This window comes from Amblyomma americanum, chromosome 10 (assembly GCF_052857255.1).
Source record: "Amblyomma americanum isolate KBUSLIRL-KWMA chromosome 10, ASM5285725v1, whole genome shotgun sequence".
NCBI classification, from domain to species: domain Eukaryota; kingdom Metazoa; phylum Arthropoda; class Arachnida; order Ixodida; family Ixodidae; genus Amblyomma; species Amblyomma americanum.
In genome coordinates this window covers 55,786,903-55,809,202 of record NC_135506.1, presented here as the reverse complement: position 1 = coordinate 55,809,202, position 22,300 = coordinate 55,786,903, and the positions used below count along the sequence as shown (strand labels likewise).

At 44.2% G+C, this 22,300-nt stretch overlaps 1 protein-coding gene across 2 annotated transcripts; it reads left to right on the top strand.

The window, feature by feature from the left end:
- The first annotated feature begins 1,736 nt into the window (after nucleotides 1-1,736).
- kin17 (kin17 DNA and RNA binding protein) lies at nucleotides 1,737-20,258 on the top strand. Of its 2 annotated transcripts, XR_013309187.1 has the most exons (11): nucleotides 1,742-2,146; nucleotides 2,904-2,998; nucleotides 4,852-4,895; nucleotides 6,129-6,294; nucleotides 6,751-6,944; nucleotides 10,548-10,602; nucleotides 12,300-12,501; nucleotides 16,678-16,746; nucleotides 17,767-17,880; nucleotides 19,639-19,996; nucleotides 20,061-20,258. XR_013309187.1 is itself a non-coding variant. In XM_077640012.1 (10 exons), exons 1-10 carry the CDS (start codon nucleotides 2,033-2,035, stop codon nucleotides 19,795-19,797), a joined length of 1,212 nt encoding a protein of 403 aa, XP_077496138.1. In that variant the 5' UTR covers nucleotides 1,737-2,032; the 3' UTR covers nucleotides 19,798-20,258. The 2 variants fall into 2 exon arrangements, 1 of the variants encoding a protein (XP_077496138.1); XM_077640012.1 differs by having other exon boundaries at nucleotides 1,737-2,146; nucleotides 19,639-20,258.
- Nucleotides 20,259-22,300: the final 2,042 nt, after the last annotated feature.

Here is a 22,300-nt window from a genome sequence, read left to right as displayed (position 1 = left end):
GCGTCGTCTGAGGGTTTTGGTTGCCAATCTCTACGTAGACGATTATGTTTTCGCATCATGCACGGCTCAACTAAGTAAGTACCGTTGTCAAACTTGCTACGATACAAAAGTTACCGTAATACGCAAGCTCTGTGTGCAGTTTCACGGTAAATGAGCCAGCGGTTGAGGCGGGGAAAATTTTAAAATTGTTCACGATAAAAATGCACAACACTGTATATATACGCGACAGCAGGTAACTTTCTGTGTTTTTTGTTGTGCCTGCTACTTGTAACACATAGCTAAGCCGTCCGTGTGCGTGCGAGCTCACACAAAACATTTTTTTTTCAGACGGGCGCAACAATGGTGTGCGGGCTGTTGGAAAAATATGGACAGGGAGAATCGCGGGCGTGTTTTGCCGACGCCGGTACCTCTGCCTGCTGCGCTAGCATGCAGGCAGATGCTGCTGGTTCGCTGTTACCTGGACATTAATTCTGCTGCGGCTACGGGGATGCCGGGGCACACGCAAATCAGCGAGGTAGCTTTTAAACTACTTATAAAGCGCTAAATGAGCGAGGCGGGTCCTCGACGGTAATTTGTGGGCGCCCCCCTATAGGCGTCGGAAAATATGCAGGGCGTTGAAGCGCGCCGAAAGTTCTTCGAACAACTCTCTAGATAGCCCAACGATACTCATGAATTCGAAATTGAAGTAGCAATTGCAACCACGCTTTTACAGTACTTCGGAATTCGGCCGCAATCGGTCCTAACACGTGAGTTGCGGCAATTAAGGACAGCACGGAGTTGGTTTCCTGGTATTCACTGTCGTAAGAGTACAACTATTCCATAACAAGGAACTATTTGATATCCCCATCGTAGACCATGGCCAACTCCATAGACGACGCAAGTCTCGTTATGCACGAAGCGACCGCACACAAAAAACACACGCGAGAAGTGCACCACTAAACACCTCCACGGCGAGCAGACGACAAGAGCTGCCTGCACGCGCTCGATTGAAAATTGTCGCACATAAGGTGCGGCGCTGCTGACGCGCTGCACCTGCACCACAGAACTGGTTCTGCACTGCGCTGGCACCAGCGACACTTTTTCAGGACTGGTGCCGTGAACCAGCTCTGAATCGAATAAAGCTACTCTCTGCTCAACGGTCACGTGACCAAGGTGCCCCACTTTGCTTCTCAAAATTTTTCGCTCATAAGGGTGACGAGGACGGATTTTCTAAAGGGAGCCTTAACGCCATCGCGTCAAAACTGAGATGAAGAGAGGGTTAGAGCGCAAGAAGTGCTGGTACCTAGCATGCACGGTTGCCTTTTCAAAGTGTCTTCAGCGAAGCCTGTTCGTTCACTAAAATGAAGGATTTTCTGCTAAAAGTCTAACTAAACTTACAGTCCGTCTTTCTTGACTGAGAATGCGGACAGAGTAACAAAGGAAGAAACAATATCCATTGCGCGTGATGCATTTTCAGTGCCGTCTGATACGATTCCCCTTGGGTTGTTTCTTGCGGCTTTTGAATGGTGACGCCACAAGCGCGAATACGAATTGCACTGCGACTGCCGCGACATGCGAATGGTGGCTTTTCCAAGTGCAAACTTGTGTTGCCTAAGTAAAATGAAACTACATGAAACAATTCACGAAAACATTTCGGCACTAAATTTACGCTGTCACAACCCCAGTTTGTATTATCGTTATATTATTGTTGCATCGTTTGCTTTTTCGAGTTAATCTAGTATGTACGCAGACAATCCAATCCACTCATGGTCATTTCACTCCACTTCGAAACCTTTTTGAATGAGTGTGTGTACTCTTCGTGTGCGTAGTAGCCTGTGCTTCTTTGTCAGAATTTGATTGGTGTTTGCATTCGGAATTTACCAAGACATTCTATGGATTGTATCTGTGAGCCGAAGCGCAGGGAAAGTGTAACGGTTCTCAGCTACACTTTGTTGTTTCCGCATCGTTCCACCATCTCGGCTGCCAGTTCACTGATTGACTGAGCTCCCGACCACTGCCCACTCATTCACGGTGGCCGTATTTCAGATAGAAGATGCCCAAACACGATCCATTCAGTCCGAAGGGCATCGCCAACAGAATCAAGTCGAAGGGGTTGCAGAAACTGCGATGGTACTGTCAGATGTGCCAAAAGCAGTGCCGAGACGAGGTGCGTATACTTGGCCGCCACATTTGCAGCAGTGTTATTTTCAGACCGACTCCGGGCAAAAGTGTGCCTTGTTCAAAACAACCGGCCCACTGTGCGGTGAATTCATCGACTGCAATTTGTGGCTGTGCGTCTGCTTGTCAGTGATTGCACCGGTAGTGTTCACTGCCGTCACTTGGCAGTGTGTGAATGTACTAAAGCTGTTCTACAAGTCATCGCCTGGAGCACTTTTCACAGCAGTAGCTATATGAAGGGAGACCTTGAGGGGCTTACGGTGCAGTCTGGTGGGCCTTATTGTAGTCGCAAGGTCTGCTTTGTTCACCCCTGACCAATGAATAGAGCCTGTGTAATGAAAGTGGTAAGCTTAAGAGAATGAAATAGGCCTTCTCCGAAGGGAGGGGCTAGAGCATACAGCTATGTCAGTCGTTTTGTCCCATGTTTGTCTCATGGGGGTGTAAAAGTCCGTGTGTGTGCAGTGGACTGCACCAACAAACATGCTCAGTGCAGCTGTCCCATGAAGACGCATTGCATACCGGGAAATTTCCTTTTTACCCCGTGCATATGTGTGTGCAACAATGACCACATGTTCTTGCTGTAGTGATCCTGAATTTTTCAATTTAGTTTGTTCAGGTTCCAACCAATTAAGTTTCCATTCATGTGCGATGTCGTTATTGCAGCTGAGTTTCACTGCTTCTTTTTATTGTGTGTTTTAGATTGCTGACACAAAGCTGAACTTTAACATTGCCTATGCTCTGTGCAGAATGGATTCAAGTGCCACACAATGTCGGAGTCGCACCAGCGCCAGCTTCTGCTATTTGCCGAGTGTCCGGGCAAATACCTCGGAACTTTCTCACAGTGAGTGGACACAATGTAGGAGACTTGCATGCCTCAATGGTCTGATGCTTTGTGTTGCTTCATTAAAAGATAGCAGCCAGGCCAACAATGTTGCTGACCACTGTTTTCGAAGGCAGCAATTTATTCGGCTTCCAGTATCTCTGTGTCCATCATATTAAAAGACAGATAGATGCATTTAGCTCCCAATGCCATTTTAATGGAATACAAACTGTTTGAAGGGATTTAAGGTGTGGCTGAGCCGCCTGAAACATCTTAATGGGACCTGTTTACTTGAAGTGGTTGAAGAAGTACTTAAGGCACCAAATTCTTTGATTCTGCTTTTTGGTAATGGCAAAACTGGGGAAGATATGCACAAGAGTGGTTGAGATAATTTATTACAGCACTGTTTTTTTCCTAGAATTCAGGTTTTTGGTTCCTGCCAGCTCTGACGCCAAATGTCTGTACGGAGAGTCACCACGTCTCATGCACTTATAGATCAGCGATGAGTGCACTGCTTTTGCATTGCTGGCAATTACACAACTCTGTCCAGTCGGACGTGCTTGAAACAAATGACAGGGCACCAGAAATGTTGCTGTTTTGTGAGTACATGTGACTTGTGGACTTTGATTTGACACAAGGTGTAGAGAAATCAAAACTCTTGGATAAAGAGTGTTGTAATAAATCATTTGAATTGCATTTGGGGATGTCTTCCCTCTGCTAACTCTCAGTGCTGAGGCCCTGTGTGTTGTTGTCAGCAAAAAGAAGGGGGGAAAGAAAACTTGAAAACTTAGTATTTATACTTTTCAAAGGCATGAAGGCATGGCACCAGTTTTCTTCACATGAAAAAGTTTAATAGATTTCACTGCTTCTGTGAGTCCTTTTTGGTTCTCACAGAATAAGACTTTCTATGAAATCTGTCAGATTCATTGTGTGCTCCAGATCAATTCTCCATTTTCCTTCACTTCCACTGCCAGTTGTTGCATTTCGTAAATTCATTGCCAACTTTGACATTGCTTTGTGACATGCAGTGTGTAATGCAGTCATGCAGGTATAATCAGCATTGTATGTTGTGAGCGAGGCACTCTCATGAGCACAAGTTGGATTGTATTGGAACACAAGTTGGAATCATCATTGTCATTTCTTTGCTTTAGAGGAGGAGGAAGGTCTACAAGAGTTTTTTTGTTTGTTTGCTTGTTTCTTTTGTTTTGTTTGTGTGCCAGTTGATCACCCTATGGTTTCTGCAACTAAATCAGAGGGTCTAGCATTATGACGAGTCATTTTTTTAAAACGAAAGCTTTACTACTCCCCTCTATAGCTTCTTCGCCGTGTGTGCGCGAGCTTGACATTGAACCAAGGAGAAACCATGTGACAACTATGACGTCACTCAGCCGCAGCCGCCGGAACGGAGCACTTGCCTCTGTTTCTATAGGCTGCCTGGCAGCGTTCTAGACTCCATGATTTTGAGGAAAGGAAGGGCACATAACTGGCTCCCTGGGTCAGTGGACACCTCAATCGTGCTTTAAGGTATGTGGCGGTGGTGAGAGAGAGAGATGTGGGCTGCATGCATTAGTGCTGACAATGTTGTGGCCGCACTGCAGCAGTAGGCCACAGCATTCATTGGGTGACCAACTTCTCACGATCAACCGCTAATTTAACTGCCACCTGCCAGGGTGACAGCTCTCGCTCTTTAACCACCACCACAGCTTTCGCTCTCTAACCAGGTTCAGCAGGAGTTAAACTGCAGCAATTTTTTTTTTATTCATCTCACACGAAGTTAACAGGTGCCCTCTTTTTTGTGCCCTGCATTTGTGGTGAGTCTTGCCCTGTCATCACTATCCTGCGCATATCGCTGATGTCTTTGTTTTATATTTCAGAGAATTTGCTGAGAGCTTTCTCGAGCTACTCAAGAGGCGGTTCGGTGAGTCTTCTGTTTCTTCTGGCATTGCGTGATCGTTTTTTGAGCAAATTTTACAGCATCAGCTGCAGGTGATTTCATGCTTTGAATCCACATTTAATTATAATTACAGTAAATATTGCATAGGTGATTTAGGATCCACAGCCCAAAGCAGTTGCTACTGTAGCACTAATCTTACTCTTGCAAACAGGGCAACGCATGCGTGGCCAACAGCTGCTGTCGCTGCGGGCTGGCGCGAAGCTCAGAAAAGCGCAACCGAAACTGCGCAGGTCGGACAATTTTCGGGGACGTTAAGTTTTCGTCATGGGTGTCATTGCGCACATGTCAGAGAGGCGCGAGCGGCTCTGCAGCGTTAAATTTCACTTCGAGTATGCCTTTTTTGGACATTGGCCGGGACTGTGCGGCAGTTCGGATTACCTGGATTTCCAAATTAACAAGGTTACTGTTTGTTGTATATCTTCCACAGAGCCTATTGTACCAGCCTCATATTCAGTGATCAGTGGCTTGCCATTCATGCTTGTTGCCCAGTAGTTGTTATCAGTTCGAAACCCACTAATGATCTTTTATTTGCTGATAACTAGCAGTTCTCAGTTCATTTAGCCCAGAAGTTAAGGCTCCATTTTGCATTTATGCAATTTGCTTTGTCTTTTTCATTTTGGGAACTGCTGAACAGTGCTAATAATGCTCCTTTTTCACTGCATCGTTTCTGCTGCCTCTGATTTTCAGAAAGTTATTGATTGAGGTGACCGCAGCGGTGGCCTTGTCGTTTTGAGCAACCGCCTCGCATGTGGGAGGTGCGGGTTCGATCCCCAGTGCCGCCGGGTACCCACCGGTGATACAATGGGTACAAGCTTTCCCCTGGTCTGGTGCTCGGCTTATTTAGGGTGAAATGCTTGGGAAATGGGTCTTCGACCCCACCTTGAGAATTTGAAAAATACCTTGTGCCATGGTGCTCTTTGGCCATAGATGCCCTTGCGCCATAAAAATCTATCATCATCATGATTGAGGTGAACCTTGGCAGGGCATATAGGTGGTGTGTCATACTAACAATGTGGCTATGGAGGGAAGTGAACAAGAGTTGAGGGTAGCAGAAGCTGAGGTGAAGTAATTTCTTTAGAAGTTCCGCTGAGATTGGGTGTTTTGGGTTGGCCACAGCTGGCACGAGGCAGGCCTCGGTAAGGCCTCTGCTCTGTGGTGAACATAATTTGGCTTACAGTGATGGTGGTAACTGTGCAGGCACCAAGCGAGTGCATGCCAACCAGGTGTACCAGGAGTACATTGCGGACAAGCAGCACCTGCACATGAACGCCACCCGCTGGCTCACACTCACATCATTTGTCAAGTGGCTTGGCCGCGAGGGCCACTGCTCAGTCGACGAGACAGAGAAGGGCTGGTTCATCACGTGAGTCTGCGTTTGCTTTTGATCCATGTGCTTGGCAGGGCCGTGCTTGTTTCTGAGAGTGCAGTGGGGAGAAAGATGAGCGAAATTCATTTTAATTGTGCGCGGATGGACAGTGATGAGATTTTGTGTGTGTCTCGTTCACAGCACTGTTGTAGAATGAAAATAAACGAAATAAGTGCACTTCCTTTCTTTTTATATATTTAAAGTGCCTTAAGAAATTGCAAATTTGCTGTTAAAATAATCTAGAATAATTTGCATTACCATTTTGAGCACTGCAGAAAAGCTGAATTTACTTGGATTCCTGACTCATCAATGTTAGGTTATTAAGTTTTGCAATGCATAACGGTGCACACCCACCACGCCAGCTGTGGTACTTTGCTGGTAAATGTTTTGTTTACGTGAGAGCAGTGTCAAAGCAGCGCTAATGCTACATTTAGAGTGGCCTCTATCGTGCAGGTACATCGACAGGGATCCAGACACTATTCGAAAACAGGAGTCACTGGCAAAGAAAGAGAAGCTTGACCTGGATGACCAGGACCGGCTAGCCAAGTTCATTGACAAGCAGATCGAACGGGACCGCGAGCGGAAGAGGGAAGAGGCGGTTGCTGCTGACTTCACTGAGCTGAAGCGAGAAAGTGAAGAGGAGAAAGGTGCTTGCTTGACACTGACAGCATTTCAAACTGGGCTAGTTGTTTGCATGTTCTTGCATCTTTTTGCTTTTCGAGAAACATAGACAAGGCATGGGTTTAAAACAACTCCGGACATTAGTGTCCTTCATCAGTGTCCTGCGTTGGTTTAGCCCTAACTCCCGTCTGTTTCTTGAGTTGTGCAAAGATGCAAAAACACACTGGGCACTGCTGTTTCAGTTTTTTCGTTGCTTATTTGCCGGTCGTGATTAGCCATGATTAGCAACACGGCATAACTCATAAGGGGTAGCGGAAACAGGGCCTCCGCAGCACATCAACGCTATGAGCTGGTTAGTCTGACTTTGGGGTTGCCCCAGCACAGCAAAATAGTATTTTGATTGATGACTTGGTTGCTCGTTGTTTTCACAGAAACGCTGCGCAAAAAAAGACACGGGCAAGACATGAAATGGGACTTGTGCAGTTTCACTTTTGATTTTAATTAATGTGTTAGCATTACAATGGTTTCTGCAAGGAGAAATGGCGACCGCCGTCTGTCAGTAGCCAGTGGGAAGCAGGTTGCCCACAAACCAGCGGGCAGGTTGCCACCCCAAGCTGGCATACTGAGGAGGCAGGTCAGATATAGTGACCTTTCGTGTGTTAAATTTGGATGTGCCAAACCTTAGTATGCCACCTCGGATATAACGAACATTGGTGTGTTAATCTAGGATGTAATGAACTTTCATGTGTTAACCTCGAATTTAGAGAACTTTTGTGTCTGGACCTCGGATGTAACAGACTTAGTGTGTTGACTTCGGATATGTAGTCGAGGGTTGGGCAGAAACCCGTCTGCTCAGGGTTGTACATGAAAAAGAAGGCAGAAGACTGACAAAGTTATTTTTTTTATTTTGGCCAGCATTCTGCCTTCTTCAGGACTTCTGATATGATGAACCTAGGTGTACCAGCTCCAATATAACAAATGTTTGGCTGCTGACACATTCAAACGCACCAAGAGAGTTTTTTTTTTTTTAATCACGCACATTGCTTACTTTTCACTAAAAACTTATGGTTCATCCAGTATTCAGAAAGCTGCCTTCGTTTCCATGCTAGGTATTATAGACAGCTTGCTTGTGCAGTCATTTCCTTTCTTATTATGATCGAATTTCAATGGAGGTGAAATTCTAGAGGCCCATGTACTATGCGATGTCAGATCACATTAAAGAACCCCAGGTGGTCGAAATTTCCAGAGCCCTTCACTACGGTGTTCCTCATAGCCTAAGTCGCTTTGGGACATTAAGCCCCCATGAACCAAACAAAACCTTTCTTGTTATGAAAAATGCTTCCACAGGCCCAGGTTGATAAAAATCAGTTGCGTCTCTGCACTAGCCCCATTTACAGTCTTTCTCGTGTCATTTCCACATGGTGTTTCATGAAAACCAGCATGGCAGGATTGATACAGGACAACGGCAGTGGGTCCACTACTTTGAATCAATCATTTTATGGGGTGAACCATACTGCACAGCCCTTGTGCGTCCATAGTGCTTCAACACTATGATGAGCTGGTCCATCTGACATTGGGGATTTTTCTCTCTTTTTTCGAATCGTTCACAAATAAGGACAAGTTTAAGCATTTCACTTGCCTTTCACTTGCCGTGCATTTCACTTTTGTGTCTGTCACATTACCTAATGTAGAGCAGTGCTATGCTCCGAGGTAGTTGTAGTTGTGAAATGTTTGTCAGTCTGTGTGCTAAGTGAACTTGTGAACTTAAGTAAGCTTGAGGGCTGCTCGTAGCCAGAATTTTATCTGACAGTACGCTGCATTTTATTACTGTGTGTCTCACATAACTACACATTTCATTTTCTTGTTTAGAACACAAAAAAACTTGGTGTCAATATTTTGTCCTGTAATTTCTCTGTGCTTTGTTCCAAGAGAGGTACTGCACGACCTTTCTTAATTTTAGCCTTGGTCTAGGGGTGTGTGAATATTGAAATTTTCGAGTATGAATCGAATACGAATATGAAGAAAAAATGGCTTTGAATATCGAATCTAATATTGAATATCTGTTCAGTACAAAAAAAATTTCAGAAAATGATGAGCAAGCAAACGTTGTTGCCCTTATTTGTTTCAAAATAGAGTATGGTCTTTGCAACTAAAATAAACAAAACTAGACTGCCTCAGTACCATATAAAAAAACATGATGTGCACATAAATGTATACTACTTGATTAGACAGCATAACAGTATCCGAACTATAATGAGGTCATGCAAAACAAAATTCATAAAATGACAAGACTGGCAACAAAAAAATAACATGATGGCTATTAAACCTCATTCATTCGGAGTTCAAGGGACCGGAAGAAATGCCCGGTTCATCCGAAAGCCTCTGTTAATAAAATTGCCCCCCCCCCCCCCCCCCCCCTCCCCCGAAAACAAAACGCTGCTGCCGGAAATGCTGAAGATGTAGTAAGGCCTTATGAGGCGGCTCCATCGCGCTAACACCTGTAAGCCCATGATGAGCCACCCATTTTGGAGTGCTGGAAGAACAACACAAATGCAAGCAAGGGGCCGGGGGACACAGACTGGCGTCGGAGCGGCGAGGCGGTTTCTAAAAAGGCAAAAGAAATAAGCCGCGCGAAGCTGGGATTGGACTATCGGCGAATGCGCGGGCCGACATTTGAAGTTGCCGCGGGCAGTGGTGAAGCTCAGAAACCGAAACTATGCAGCCAGGCTTTTTTTTCCCTAGCGACAGAGGCCTTCCGATTGTTGCCACGCCTGCCGTTACGCCCGCTAAAGAGGTGTGCAGGTTACAATGCACCATGCAATAGGGGAGATTTCAACAGGAATCGCTTGCCCTATTGTGACTACTCAACGTGCCCCTTCAGGAGGCTCCCACGCCATTCCGCAACTAGGCTTTCCCGCATAGCGTAGTTTACAAAACGGGATGGCGGAAGTCACGCTCGGAGAGTTATTAAGGCGACAGGACGCATTCTTCGGATGTGGGCATTAAATATGTAATGTATTACCGAAGGATAAAAAAAAAGCACGATTTCGCGTTGCGATTGCTCGAAGCGGGCCGTCAGCCATCTTGTTCGCAGCACGGGTGATATGTGAGAAAGCCCACTTGGGGATATTCTCACGAGGTGAAGCTGTGCGGCGTCGGGATGCGGTCGGTCCGTGTGATAAACGGCGGCGAAGGAAGCGGATAGGACCTCTGTATTGTTTTCCTGGAAGTTTTAACTCGATTATCGGCTAATTTGTCCAGATATTGTGGTTTTGCCACAGTCGAATTTATGAAAGTATGCTCAGTGTACGATCGCTGGCGAGTATTCGGGAAGTTTCGAATATTCGGAAATTCACGAATATCAATTTTGGAATGCGAATACGAATACGAATCGAATATCAAACTTATTCGATTCGAAATTTCGAATATTCGCACACCCCTAGCCTTGGTCACATCTTGTGACAGCTGCTTGGGTCTGGTTTTTGGCAAAATCTAAGTGGCTGCTGTAGCAAAGTGAAAAATGCACACGTCCAATAAATTTGAACCTATACATGCATAGACCTCGAAGAGTTTTTATTCAGGAAATGAGAAGGTGGTGAAATTGACTGTTGCTCTCTCTTTTGATGCAGTTGTCTTCAAGCTCGCTGCTTCGTCGTCAAAGCAACAAGAGGAGATTGCAAAAAAGTGAGTGAATCTGCTGACTTCATTCTTGTTTGTTTTTCTTTTGTTAGCTGTATCTTTGCCTCTTTTTTGCTTGACAGTGGCTTCACTCTTCCATTTCCAATGCTGAACTTATCTCCCTAGTCTATTCCTCATTCTCTTCGTCCTGCTGTTTTTTTCTGATGCGATAGTGTTAAGGAGCTTGTGTCGCAGAAAATCCGGTATCGCGTCTTTGACCACGAGCGAAAAATCCACGAAAAATCCCCAGAGAAGCAACCTAGTAAGCAGGTGGGCCACGTAGGTCATGTAACCTTGTTGGCGTTTAACCGCTGCACCACTGCACCAGGAGTGGTTTGAGGACTCCCAGGGATCTGTCAATGTCCAATTCGGCATATATTGGCATTAGTTCATTAAGCTATCGTGCCATACCCTTAAGACTTAGCTTAAGTGTTCCCTCCAATTTTGTTTGTTTCTCCTTTGCTGCTCATGGTGAGTGGTTGAAGGCAGCTAGCAGGAGCAGTGTTCTCTGTATGTGGTGTTTTTGTGAGGACTGCTGGTATCACAAACATGATTGCAGCCTCGTTGTTGATCTGATGTTTTGACTTGCATCCATCAGATAATGAGGCTTCACCTTGTCAAGCATCAACATACCAATGCCAGATAATACCTTTCCCTGCTGTAATGAGCAGCAGGTGGTGCGTCACACGGAAGTGGCAAACCATGAACTGACTTGTTGCATCAGGACACAACACAAGCTTCCTTGGTTCACGTCATGCACTGTCATTTTGTGACATTAAATGCCATTGGTTGCACTTTATCTGTTTATTTCTAAAGTTTGTTTGCTTTTGGTATGTTTGCTGATTTAATTGTGAAAAAAAGTATTTGTCAGTAATTCGATGCTAGCTACATAAGTCCTCTTTTCCTCTTTCAAGAACCGGGTATTTTATTGCTGCGTTCAGGTTTGTTGCATGACAGCTTGCTAATGAGGACGCCATGTTTTGTAGGTCAGCAGAGTCATCTCGCAATGCGACAAGCTTTCAATGGTGTTTTGAATGAAGTTTTGGTGGCTTGTTGCTTTGTCATTTTATCCTGCTGAGTGCAAGCTAATGGGTTTGACGTTTGGGCATTGTGGCCATATTCCAGTGGAATTTAAGGGGGATGCGGCTTTAGAATCCCAAAAAATAGCCCAAAAAATTGACTTCTAGAAAATTTCTGTATCCTTTTGTGTGCCTAGGTTTTTTATGCTGTCCCAAAGTTTGATTGCTAAAATCGACCAGGAAGTGTGCTTTGAAAAATAGTTCCGTGAACCACGGCAACTGTGCGCTGCGGGGAAACGCTTAAATTAGGCGTTTTTCTCCTTTATGGTTTCCTGCCTAGATACTCACCTTGCAATGCAGATTTCGTCGCGGCTGTTTTATCTATTTTGACCCCATTTGCTTTGTTGTACATCTAAGACCATAGTGCAAGTTCAAGACATTTTTTTTTTTTTTCAAATTTTGCAAATTTTCAATTTCTTGTATGGAGTTTTATTTTCACTCTAGGTACATCATTGGGCAGTGCATCGCAGTAATTCCAAGTCAAAACTTGTACTTTGCAAAAAAAGAAAAATCTAAGAAGTCTTGACCTGTAGTCACGACATACTACGTTTACAGTGCTGTAAACGTGAGAAGGAGGTGCATTGTACAGCTATGGCTGAAAAAAAAAAAAAAAATTGCCTGCAGGGAGCTGAAGAAAGTGAACCCATTGGAAGCAGCTGCCAAGGCTGCAGAGAAGCATAAAGTGCCATCATCAGCGTCATCAACATGCAGTGATGGAGAGCCCAGGGCCAAGAAGTTGGCAAAGCTCTCGGCTCTTGATGAGATCATGCTCGAGCAGGAAAAGAAGCGGGAGCAGGTCAATCGTCGTGCCTACTGGATCACTCGTGTGGGTGTCGGGCCTCTGAGCTCAAATGTTTTTTTTTTACTCATTGCACTTTGTAATGCTCATGAACTCTTTCACCGTGCACTTTTGCCAGTGGTGTCATGTCTCTATGTGAGGTCATTTCTTTTTTTTATGAATTTCCCACTCTCAGATTTAGCTTTTGACATCTTTCTAAAATTTCTTCCTTTTCTGTGCTGCTCTTTTTTCAAAAAGGTATTGTTCGTTTCCACGTCATTCTTTGTCGACTTCATGCCAATGCAATTCTCACCTGTGCCACCGCGGTGGCTTAGTGGTTATTGCGCCCGGCTGCTGACCCGAAAGACGCGGGTTCGATCCTGGCCGCGGCGGTCGAATTTCGATGGAGGCGAAATTTCCGGAGCCCTCCACTACGGCGTCCCTCATAGCCTGAGTCGCTTTGGGACGTTAAACCCTCACAAAACAAATCAAGCAATTCTCACCTGTTCCTATTACGTGGCCGCACACTTTCACTCTTGATCTTAGGGAGCCAGCTTGAATGTCATTGAAAGAATTTTGTTCCAAGATAAGAGAGTGATGGAAGAGCACACAAGGTGCAGACTTGAACCTGACCATATTGAAAATGTCTTCCCACCCAAGGAAATTACACGTGCCCAGAGAGATCTAACCAGATGCTTTTTTTTGTTTTGTTCCTCAGGTGGAAGGCATTTTCAGTTAGATTGGTTGTCGCTTCTGGGTACTCTTTGTTGTCCCATTTGTTTTGCACAGAAACTTTTTCAGTGATGCTTTACCAGCTGGCGCAACAGTCTGCACTACTCAGCTTGAATGCATTCTAGAACAAGACAAGATAAAAAAAGCTCATTCCACCAATGGGACGGTAGGCTGCGTATGATGGCAGCCAAGGATGTATGTACTGATATCAGCATCAAATGAAATGCAAACAGATTAACTGTGACGTGAAAACATAAGCTTAAATGTGTTACTAGTAGCTGCTGAAAAAGAAACACAGACATGCTCTGTTAACACTTCAGCCTTCCACGCAACAGTCTTCACGCCGTTGAAGTGAAAATTAAGTGTGCTTGTATTCAGCCTTTTTCATCTCAACTCTCGCTTCGCTGTTCCAGTTCCAGCTCTCTTGTTTGCGTTCCATTTGAAGGTGGCAGTACTTTGATGGCAAAATACGCACACACAGAGAAGAGGAGTCAGGTGTGGACTACACTGCTCATGCGTCATTCCTGTAGTGAGGCATCTTTCTTGTGGTTTCTGCTTCTGTCCCTGTCTTTTCACATTGTTGCACGCATCTTCACTGTGAGCAGTCAACCAGCTTAACCGAAGGTTCTATTGCAGTGTGGTGGTACTATTTCATGGTCAATTGGCCTGTTATGTCTAGGAATGAGCATTTTTGCCGGCTACTTAAAATGTTCAGATTTTTCAAACTTATTTAGATATTTCACGCTGTCTCAGCTGAAGAAGAAGTGAAAGATTGGTTCAGGGGCAGCAATGGGACGAAATTAGGGACGCTGAATCAGCTGCTGCTAGTACCTTATGCATTTATGTTCACCCAAGGTACCTCTGTTGCGTGGCCTGATAAACTGCTTGCACAAAAGAAATGTAGAAACAGATCTCTGTTCCAAATTCATGACAACTGTGTTATTTTTTATTCTTGCATGGCTTCACGCATGTGAAATTTAGGCTTTTAAAACACTTCTGGTTTTAAATGACCTAGTTAACTGTCTCTTGTAGTACCAATCCTCGGTGACCACATTGTAAGGCTCTCTGGACTCATGCCTTGCAACACTGCAAATCTTTTTCACTCAGACATGTCATACATGCTTGGGCTGCCCACATTAGAAGTTTAAATTGGTTTTGTGTTTCAATATGTGCAACATAGTGGACTCTGTTTAAACAGAACCTCAAGAGGCAAGAAAGTTATGTTCCACTAATTAGGAGTTCAATTTACAGAGAGAATGGACAGAATGGCTCTCAGTATGAGTGCAGACTTGATTTCAAAAGAGTAAGCAATGAATATGAATGTTTTTTTGTAACACACTGCAAAGGAAAGCAAAAAAAAATTGGACAGTCATTCTTTCCACCTATAATATAGAGTGGGAATGGTCAGCTTACTCAGCGGTGAAAAAAATATTCTACATTTGTGTGCTTTAGCTCTCGTAGCCATTTTTTTCTGAATGGCGTCACCACTAATTGAGAAGTTGCACAGACCCTTGCTGGAAGAAGCACTTGAGTAGAGATGTACGAATATTGAAAGTGTCTAGCACAAATCGAATACTACAAATATGAAGAAAAGATGCCGTGGAATATCATATATCTGTTTAGTATGAAGAAATATTTCAGAAAACGATAACTAGGCAAATGCCGTATGGTCTTTGCAACTGAATTTGAAAATATATGTCTTGTTTTCTTTATAAAGCACCTTGGCTGACACAGTAGTACCATACAAAAAAGAAAACATGGTTTGCTCAGAAATTGATTGATTAGAGAGCATAACTGTGTGAAACCTGCAATCTAGTCATACAACACAGGTGTCAAAATGAAATCATAAATTGACATGTGACTGGCAAATAAGTAACATGACGAGCAGTGAAGCTGCATTAATGTGGATTTTAAGGGACTGGAAGAGATGTCCAAATTATTCGAAGGTCGATCTTTCAATTCCCTCCCCACGAAAATGAAACACTGCCAAAAATGCGGAAATGCTGTGAAATGCTCTGTGAACGCTCTCAGAGAGAAGATAATTGCAAATAGAGCATTTATTGCACTATGCATAAAGTGAGCTAAGACTGAGAGCATGAAACAAGCTCATTTGAATTCTACTTTAAAGTGGTGTTGGTCTAGTTTTCGCTTTTTAGTTGTTTTTTTTCTCACTGTACTCATCTGCTGCTATTTGCGTGCATGTGTGTGTGTCTGTGTGTATGCATATTGTGATGCTGAGTCATTTGGAAATACGGCCCCGGATTTCTTAAGTCCCAAGACAACGAGCCAGTACACTTTGCACATGCGCACCTTTTAGTCTGTGTGAGGCAACACGCAGCGCAAGACGCATGTGTGATGCCGAGATCTGACTGTTGCGCCAGCGCAGGCGTGTTCCACACTGGCAGAAAGCTCCTCCCCCCCAAAGAAAGCGCACGCCCATAACACAGCTTCTGCACACTTTTGTGTGAAGGTGCGCAGAAGACATCTTGCGCGGGGTGGCTTTATTGCATAGGAGCTTTTTATGTATGTTTTTCTTTCCTTGGCAGTGCCGTGTGGACGCCCCGGGAGTGTCGCTACAAAAGTTGCTTCTTAGCTGAAGGACACACGAAATAATTCAGCTTAAGCAGATTTTTTTTTTTACACTGGGCTCTATGGGAAACCAACCAAATGGTCTTGCACTGCTGTTCATCTTACCGAGAAATATGTCTCAACGAGACTCTACTGAGGTTCAAATAACAGACATGTTTAATTTATATTCAATACTCCAAATTGTCACACACCCTTCCTTCATCGTATGAACTGCTCTGAAGTGAAAACCAAAGGAAAACCAGGAAAGGAAACCAGAGGGCAAGATGCGCACCTCAATGGCACTGAACTTGCCCAACTGGTCGCTGTTTGTTTCCGATTCTGGCTCGGTTTACTCAATGGTAGAACAATTTTGTTTCCAGTTAACGAAATTTTTTTTACATTTGTATTTATATAAAACCACCTCACCCTGAGAATAGTGTTCCATTTAATCAGAGTTTCCATTCAACCAGTATTTTTTTTTATCGAGATTCTACTGTAATTCTAACTGTTGGTTACTAAAAATACTTCAAGCCGACCACTCTGGGCAACTTGCAGCCTACGCGGTGAGCAGCCGAGCTCATGGCAACCCTGCCATGCTTGTCTGGCCAATAAAATGGGACGCTGGGTAGTCTGCAAGCCATGACCAGCAATCAGTCGTGTTTGCTTGGGAATCTTGGCCTGCATTGCCTGATTGAGTTTTCAAACTTGGATCACGGTTCTTGATTCTGCAGCACTTACTCGTGCTACTGCAAGGATGACAAATAAACAAGTAGAAAAAAAGCTTCTGATCTCTTGCCAGTATCTTTCAGATTGGAACTCTTTTTATGGTTTGAAGTTTATGCTCCCAAGTTTGTCATGGTATCGCTTTCTGCAGGTGGCTTGAATGACATAGGCTTGCATGCACTTTATGCTTTCACAATGCAGGACATAGTCATCAAGGTGATGGCCAAGAAGCTGGGGGACAAGTACTACAAGAAGAAGGGCGTCATTGAGGTGAGCGGCGGTCACAACAAAGCTAGGATATCATTACACACTAACCCTGGTGCAGGAGCACTGCATAAAAACAAACTGTTATTGCATCCTGCTGCCCAGCAGTGATGCGTCCAAGGCCCTTCAGTTTTGTGCAATGAAATATTGCACCCAAGTTATTGTTGTCATGAACCTAATGGTGTTTAAATGAAATAGTATTCCCTATGCTTTGTTTACTCTGTGTACAAAGTTTAATTATAAAGTGACGAAAGCAGTGCAGACAGCATTTCTGCCTAAGTGTTTTACAGTGAGGACGACGTTCAGTAGAATCTCGGTGACATGAATTTTAGAATGATGTGAACTCATAAATTGCCATGCAAACCCACGGGGAACTACAAAACATGGGGTGGGGGTATGCGTCTTACATTTCGAGTCAACTTCTTTTTTTTTGTTGCCCAGCGAAGGATACAAGATGGGGGGGGCGTCTACGTACAGGCGGCATTATACAGTATACATTGCGCGTTATGACCTTTGTAGAGTTCTTTTAGGACGTGTTCAGAAAATTTTCACATAATTTGCACACCCCCTTTTTGAAGCCTTAATATTAAAAAAAAGTGTGCAAATTACGCAAATAAATACGGCACATTTGAGGTACCTGGCAAATGGTGGAATGCTTGTGTCATGCACATATCATTAGTGTTCGTCTTATTTGTGCTAGACACTGTTTTAATATACTGCCTTACATAAAAGTTCTACCACAGTGCTTAGTACAGCTCTGTATTAGTTGCACGTGCCTTCATTGTTTGGTAATGGTTCAATGCTTTCTGTATACAAGTGGCTAGTTGCCTGTTTTCAGACCAGCGGGAGAACAAATAGTGTACAGGTCTTCATTTTCTTTTACATTTGCTCCTTTTGTCTGTTTCTTTTTTACCCCCTCTAAGTTGCTGTGAGTGAAGGTGGAAGATACGGTCAAAAATACATGGCCAAAAGTGATATTTCAGATCCTGCAAGCTTAGCGCTGAGAATGTTCCTGCTGCTTTCCAGGATGTGCAAGACCGGTATGTGGCAACGGTGCGCATGCTAGACACCAATGATGTGCTGCGGCTGGACCAGAGCCACCTGGAGACGGTCATTCCCAACATTGGGCGGAAAGTCAAGGTTGGCGCAGTCACCACTTCTCATTTTGAATGGGTGCAGGCAATTTTGGTATGAAGAGTTTGACAAACTTGGACTGCCCGAAGGAGCTTGATAATCAAGTGCTGCCACCATAGCATGAATGAAGGAACGAATTCAGGAGAGGCCATTACATCACATTTTTTGAAGTTGGACGTAAGGGTTCTTCTCGCTGGTTGGCCACCATCTCTGTGCTCTTGCACATGCACATCCGACAATGAAGCAGACGACGCCACTGTGCCCAACGTTACTTTTGGCTGCACCATTGGCCAAAGACTACCGTAGTCCCTGTCAAAGCACGCCACTTCCTGCACCCTTATTGTCATGCCGCGTGGATAGCAAGGTCCTCTCCTAAGCTTACTCTCCTCCATGGCCACCAGCTTGCTGCACTCGGAGCTGGTTAGAGAGGTTTTATGATTTTTTTGGCTGCCATTGGTAATATGACAGATCATGTCGCTTGTTCTCTCAGTTGCTCTAGAGTCGCTTATAAAGGACTCATTATAAATAATATATTTAACATGCTTTTCGAGCCTACCTGCACCTTGCCTCTTTAATAATCGACCATTGGCATCAGGCTTCCAGCCACGTTACAGTGCTTCATGACACTGTTCAGTAAGCTCCTTTGTTTAGTGAGCATTAACTTAAACTGTCATGCTAATTTTTTTTCACTCCAGCAATGGTTTATCCAAAGAATTGTGAACAAGGTGTCAGCCTAGAAAATAATGTTTATTTCTACTACTAAATGATTCCCCTTCCTTTATTTAATGCCTGGCAGACATTACAGGTGTAGTAAATTAGGCTGATGATGGGTGAAAGCAAAATTTGTTAGCAATCTCTTTATTTTCATAGCTATGTTTTGTAGAAAATGCATTCATCTTTAGTTTGAACTGCCTGCGCTGATAATCGAAAATATTTGGTTCGAAACCAGTTTTTATTATTTTTATTTCCTTTGCAACCAGAAATATGCTATTCACATACTAGGAGAGAACAGCGTTATGACCTTAATTTCTGCAGTGTGAAAATGGGAGAGTGTGCGATTAAGTGTTAGTGCACAAAAATTAAATTGTTCTATTTAAAATTTTTTTTTTTTTAAATGTAGGAAGTGAACTGCAAGGTGGAACTAGATCTAGCTTTTAACTTCAAAGCCATTTTAGGGGTTGCTTCATCCGGTCTGTACAGCCACATTTTTCCCAAGGCAGGGGTTGTATGTTTTGCACCCAGATTATATATCAAGTCAGAAATGGACCTCAAAACTGTCTGGCATGATAGTAATCAGTTAACCAAAATACATTCTTGATAATTTGTTATGGATACAATAGATGCATACTACCGATTTATTGCATCCGAGCTCTAAGAAGTATGCGTGCAGAGACTTGAAATCTTTTCTGTCAAACAGTTAAATCCAAATTGTGAAATGAACAGATCAAGTTGTTAGGTAGCATACTATTGATTATAGTTTTTGCATCCTTGTATACTGCTGGCCTTCACATTAATTTAACCAGTTCAAAAGAACATCCTGTTGGCCTAGTTGGTAACTGATCTCTGGTTACAGGCACAAACCGCACACAGACACAAGGAAGGTAGATGGGACTGAGCACCCTGTCTGTGCATGCTTTGCACCTGTAACCAGAAATGATCAGTTACCAACTAGCCCAATAGGAAGTTCTTTTAGGCTATACTTAACCAGCTCAGTTTGCTTATTTAAAAGCTTCTCTGAAAGACTCACAGAGGGGGTACCTGCAGGTGGTCAACGGTGCCTACCGAGGCCAGGAAGCCATTCTGCTCGAAGTAGACCAGGCAGGCTTCTGTGCCAAGCTTCGCCTCGAATCTGGACTTATCAGTGGGCGTGTGCTTGAGAAAGTGCCTTATGAAGATTTCTCCAAGCTTCACGTGCCCTCGTGACATCTGCTGGGACTTGCTTGCAGTCGTGTTGTATGCCTCTCGCCAAACACTTGTGATCTCCTTCTCTCTGTTTGTGTTTACTTATTATTTTTTGCAAGGGTAGGTAAAAGTTTGGGAGAACTTGACAGCCTGCTTCATCATCCCTCTTGTTACTTGTCACTTTGTGCCATAGAGAAGTCATGCGGGCGTGCATTATTAGGCACAGTCACTTGTTCTGTTGCCTCCTAGGCACTTGAGGCTTCTGTAGCTCGGGTGTCTAGGAGGCAACAGAACCAGTGCTTTTCAGTTTTTTTTTCCATCATCGCTTCTTTCATCAAGGTTGAGGCTATCGCAAAGGCCTGTATAACCTGTGGATGTCGTTGCAACAGTTACTTGACTTGATGTTGTGTTTTGAGCTTTCACTGTGCTTTGACAAGAGAAAATGTCATCGACAGTACAAATAAATTCAGTTTTGAATGTGAGAGGTACACATAAGTATTATATTTCAATTCAGTGATGCAATGGAGTGAAATCTATGGAGCTGAAATGCACGCTGTCTTCCTGCACAACAGAATATAGTCCCCGCTTCCAGTTACTAGTTTTCTCTTAAAATTTGCTTACACATGTGGATAGGAAAACAAAGGACATTTTCAAAAATTTTTCCTTTGAAGGCAGAGCAAAAGATCAATTTTTGAAGTACACTAGTGCTGGACAAGGAGAAAGCAAAATGAAATATCAGGAAGCAGCGAGAACAGCAGCGGTGACAGTGCTATGTCTGTGTGAACACTGCTCTAGGAAATGCACCTTTGCTGAAAACAAGAAAATGGAGGCCTCTGTGATGCACTCCAACCCTTTATAGGCAGTAAAAGTAGACCTGTTCAGTCAATCTCTTGCCAAGGAATTTTGATCTCTGGAACTGTGCCTAACTGCAGTTTAAAAAAAAAACTTAAAGTGGGCACTTACAGTTCTTACGTGCTGTGAATGTGAAAGTGTCCTTTGACCTAAAGGCCTTTACCCAGAAGGCCTTTATCATTGCCATTGTCATTAATGACCGTCATCATTTAGTAGCGTCCTTTATCATTCCAAAACTACCACTATCAACTACTACTGTCTCGCCTAATGTCTTTGCTTCATTGCGTGATCACCCATTAGTTAAACCTCTATTTAACAAAGTCAGTAAAATCGGCAGTTTACTTCGCAATATTGAAGTTCGCAACATGGAAATTTGCCTCCTAGCGTGCTCAGAAACTGCTAAAAACCGCACTGTGGATAACTCACAGGAAAAGCCTTTATTTGCGATTAAAGTGCTCCTTGCGCCCTTCCTTCGCCAGCAGCAATGGCGTTACACACGTCTTATGTTGCTAGCTCGCGAGCCGCCCCAGCATGTCTATCGCGCCAACCACCTCATGGGTGACGGGAACGATGCCCCGAGCACATCACAGATACGACGACGTGTTCCGCCGCTGCAACCTCGTGGCCGTCAACGGCGGTCTCGCGACGGGCCATGCCGTCGGCCCCTCCCTCCCTTGCATTTTCCTTACTCTTCTTTCTTCAAGTTGGCAAGAACGAGGAGAGTGTCCTCCAATCGCCAACCAATGAAATTAAATCAGACCAACCCCACCTCTCGTTTTCCACCATTAGCGCAAGTATGTGTCTTCTTGCGCATGTGCGCATCGTCTGAGTGAGAAGCGATGTTGTCAGGTGTGAAGCGCGTGACAGGTTTCACAGCTAATGGGTGTGCCAACGGCACTGACCCAGTCCTTCTATTAAGATTTGGGCATCTGTAAACATGATATCAATGCGGCACGCTGCCTTCGAGCACAAGCAGCGCGTCACACTTGGCACCGATTTGCTGATTTTGGGCGAGGTGGCGAGTGCCGCGGGCTGGCCTGGCAGGCTGCCAAGGCTGTGCAGACGCTTGTGCCAGCCTCGCCCGTACTGCCTCAAATGGCGCGGCTGGCAGCGCGCTCACCACTACGATCGTTGCCGTATTTACGTCTGCCATGCGCTCTGTATATGAGAGCAGTACGGCACTCGTATTACGTACACGCTCCACTCAACTACTCGTGCCCACAATACAATTTTTCTGCAGGTTCATTTCCAGCCAGCATTGAAATTTCGTTGCATTGAAAGTGCACCAAAATCTACTTCGTTATATTGAGGCTAAAATACATGGTGTTCTATGGACGCGAAGTTATGAAAACTGGAATACTTCGTTACATCGAGGTTTAACTCTATCTTATGGTCTACTGCTGACGGCATGCGAGACCATGGTGACGTCATGAGGTTTTGGTCAGCACCGCTGGGTCGCTTGGCTGATGAGCCATATTATGCTTTCGCATTAATAAAGTGACCACCTTTCATGGGTAGTGTCTGCTCATGTAGCTGTACTCGGGAAGTCACTACCTTGTTAAATGTTAAATGCTGTGCAAGTAAGTACAAGACTGAACCATTTTCACTTTTGCACACTGACACCCACCCAAAAGTGCACAAGAGAAATGCATCCGTGCAACAAAACTTTAGT

What these genes read in the sequence shown, in the direction of transcription:
- kin17 (XM_077640012.1), top strand. Translation starts at nt 2,033, where the DNA reads ATGCCCAAACACGATCCATTCAGTCCGAAGGGCATCGCCAACAGAATC. An exon ending in AAAAGCAGTGCCGAGACGAG is followed by an intron (nt 2,147 to 2,903) that starts GTGCGTATACTT and finishes TGCTCTGTGCAG; the next exon opens with AATGGATTCAAGTGCCACAC. An exon ending in TACCTCGGAACTTTCTCACA is followed by an intron (nt 2,999 to 4,851) that starts GTGAGTGGACAC and finishes TTTATATTTCAG; the next exon opens with AGAATTTGCTGAGAGCTTTC.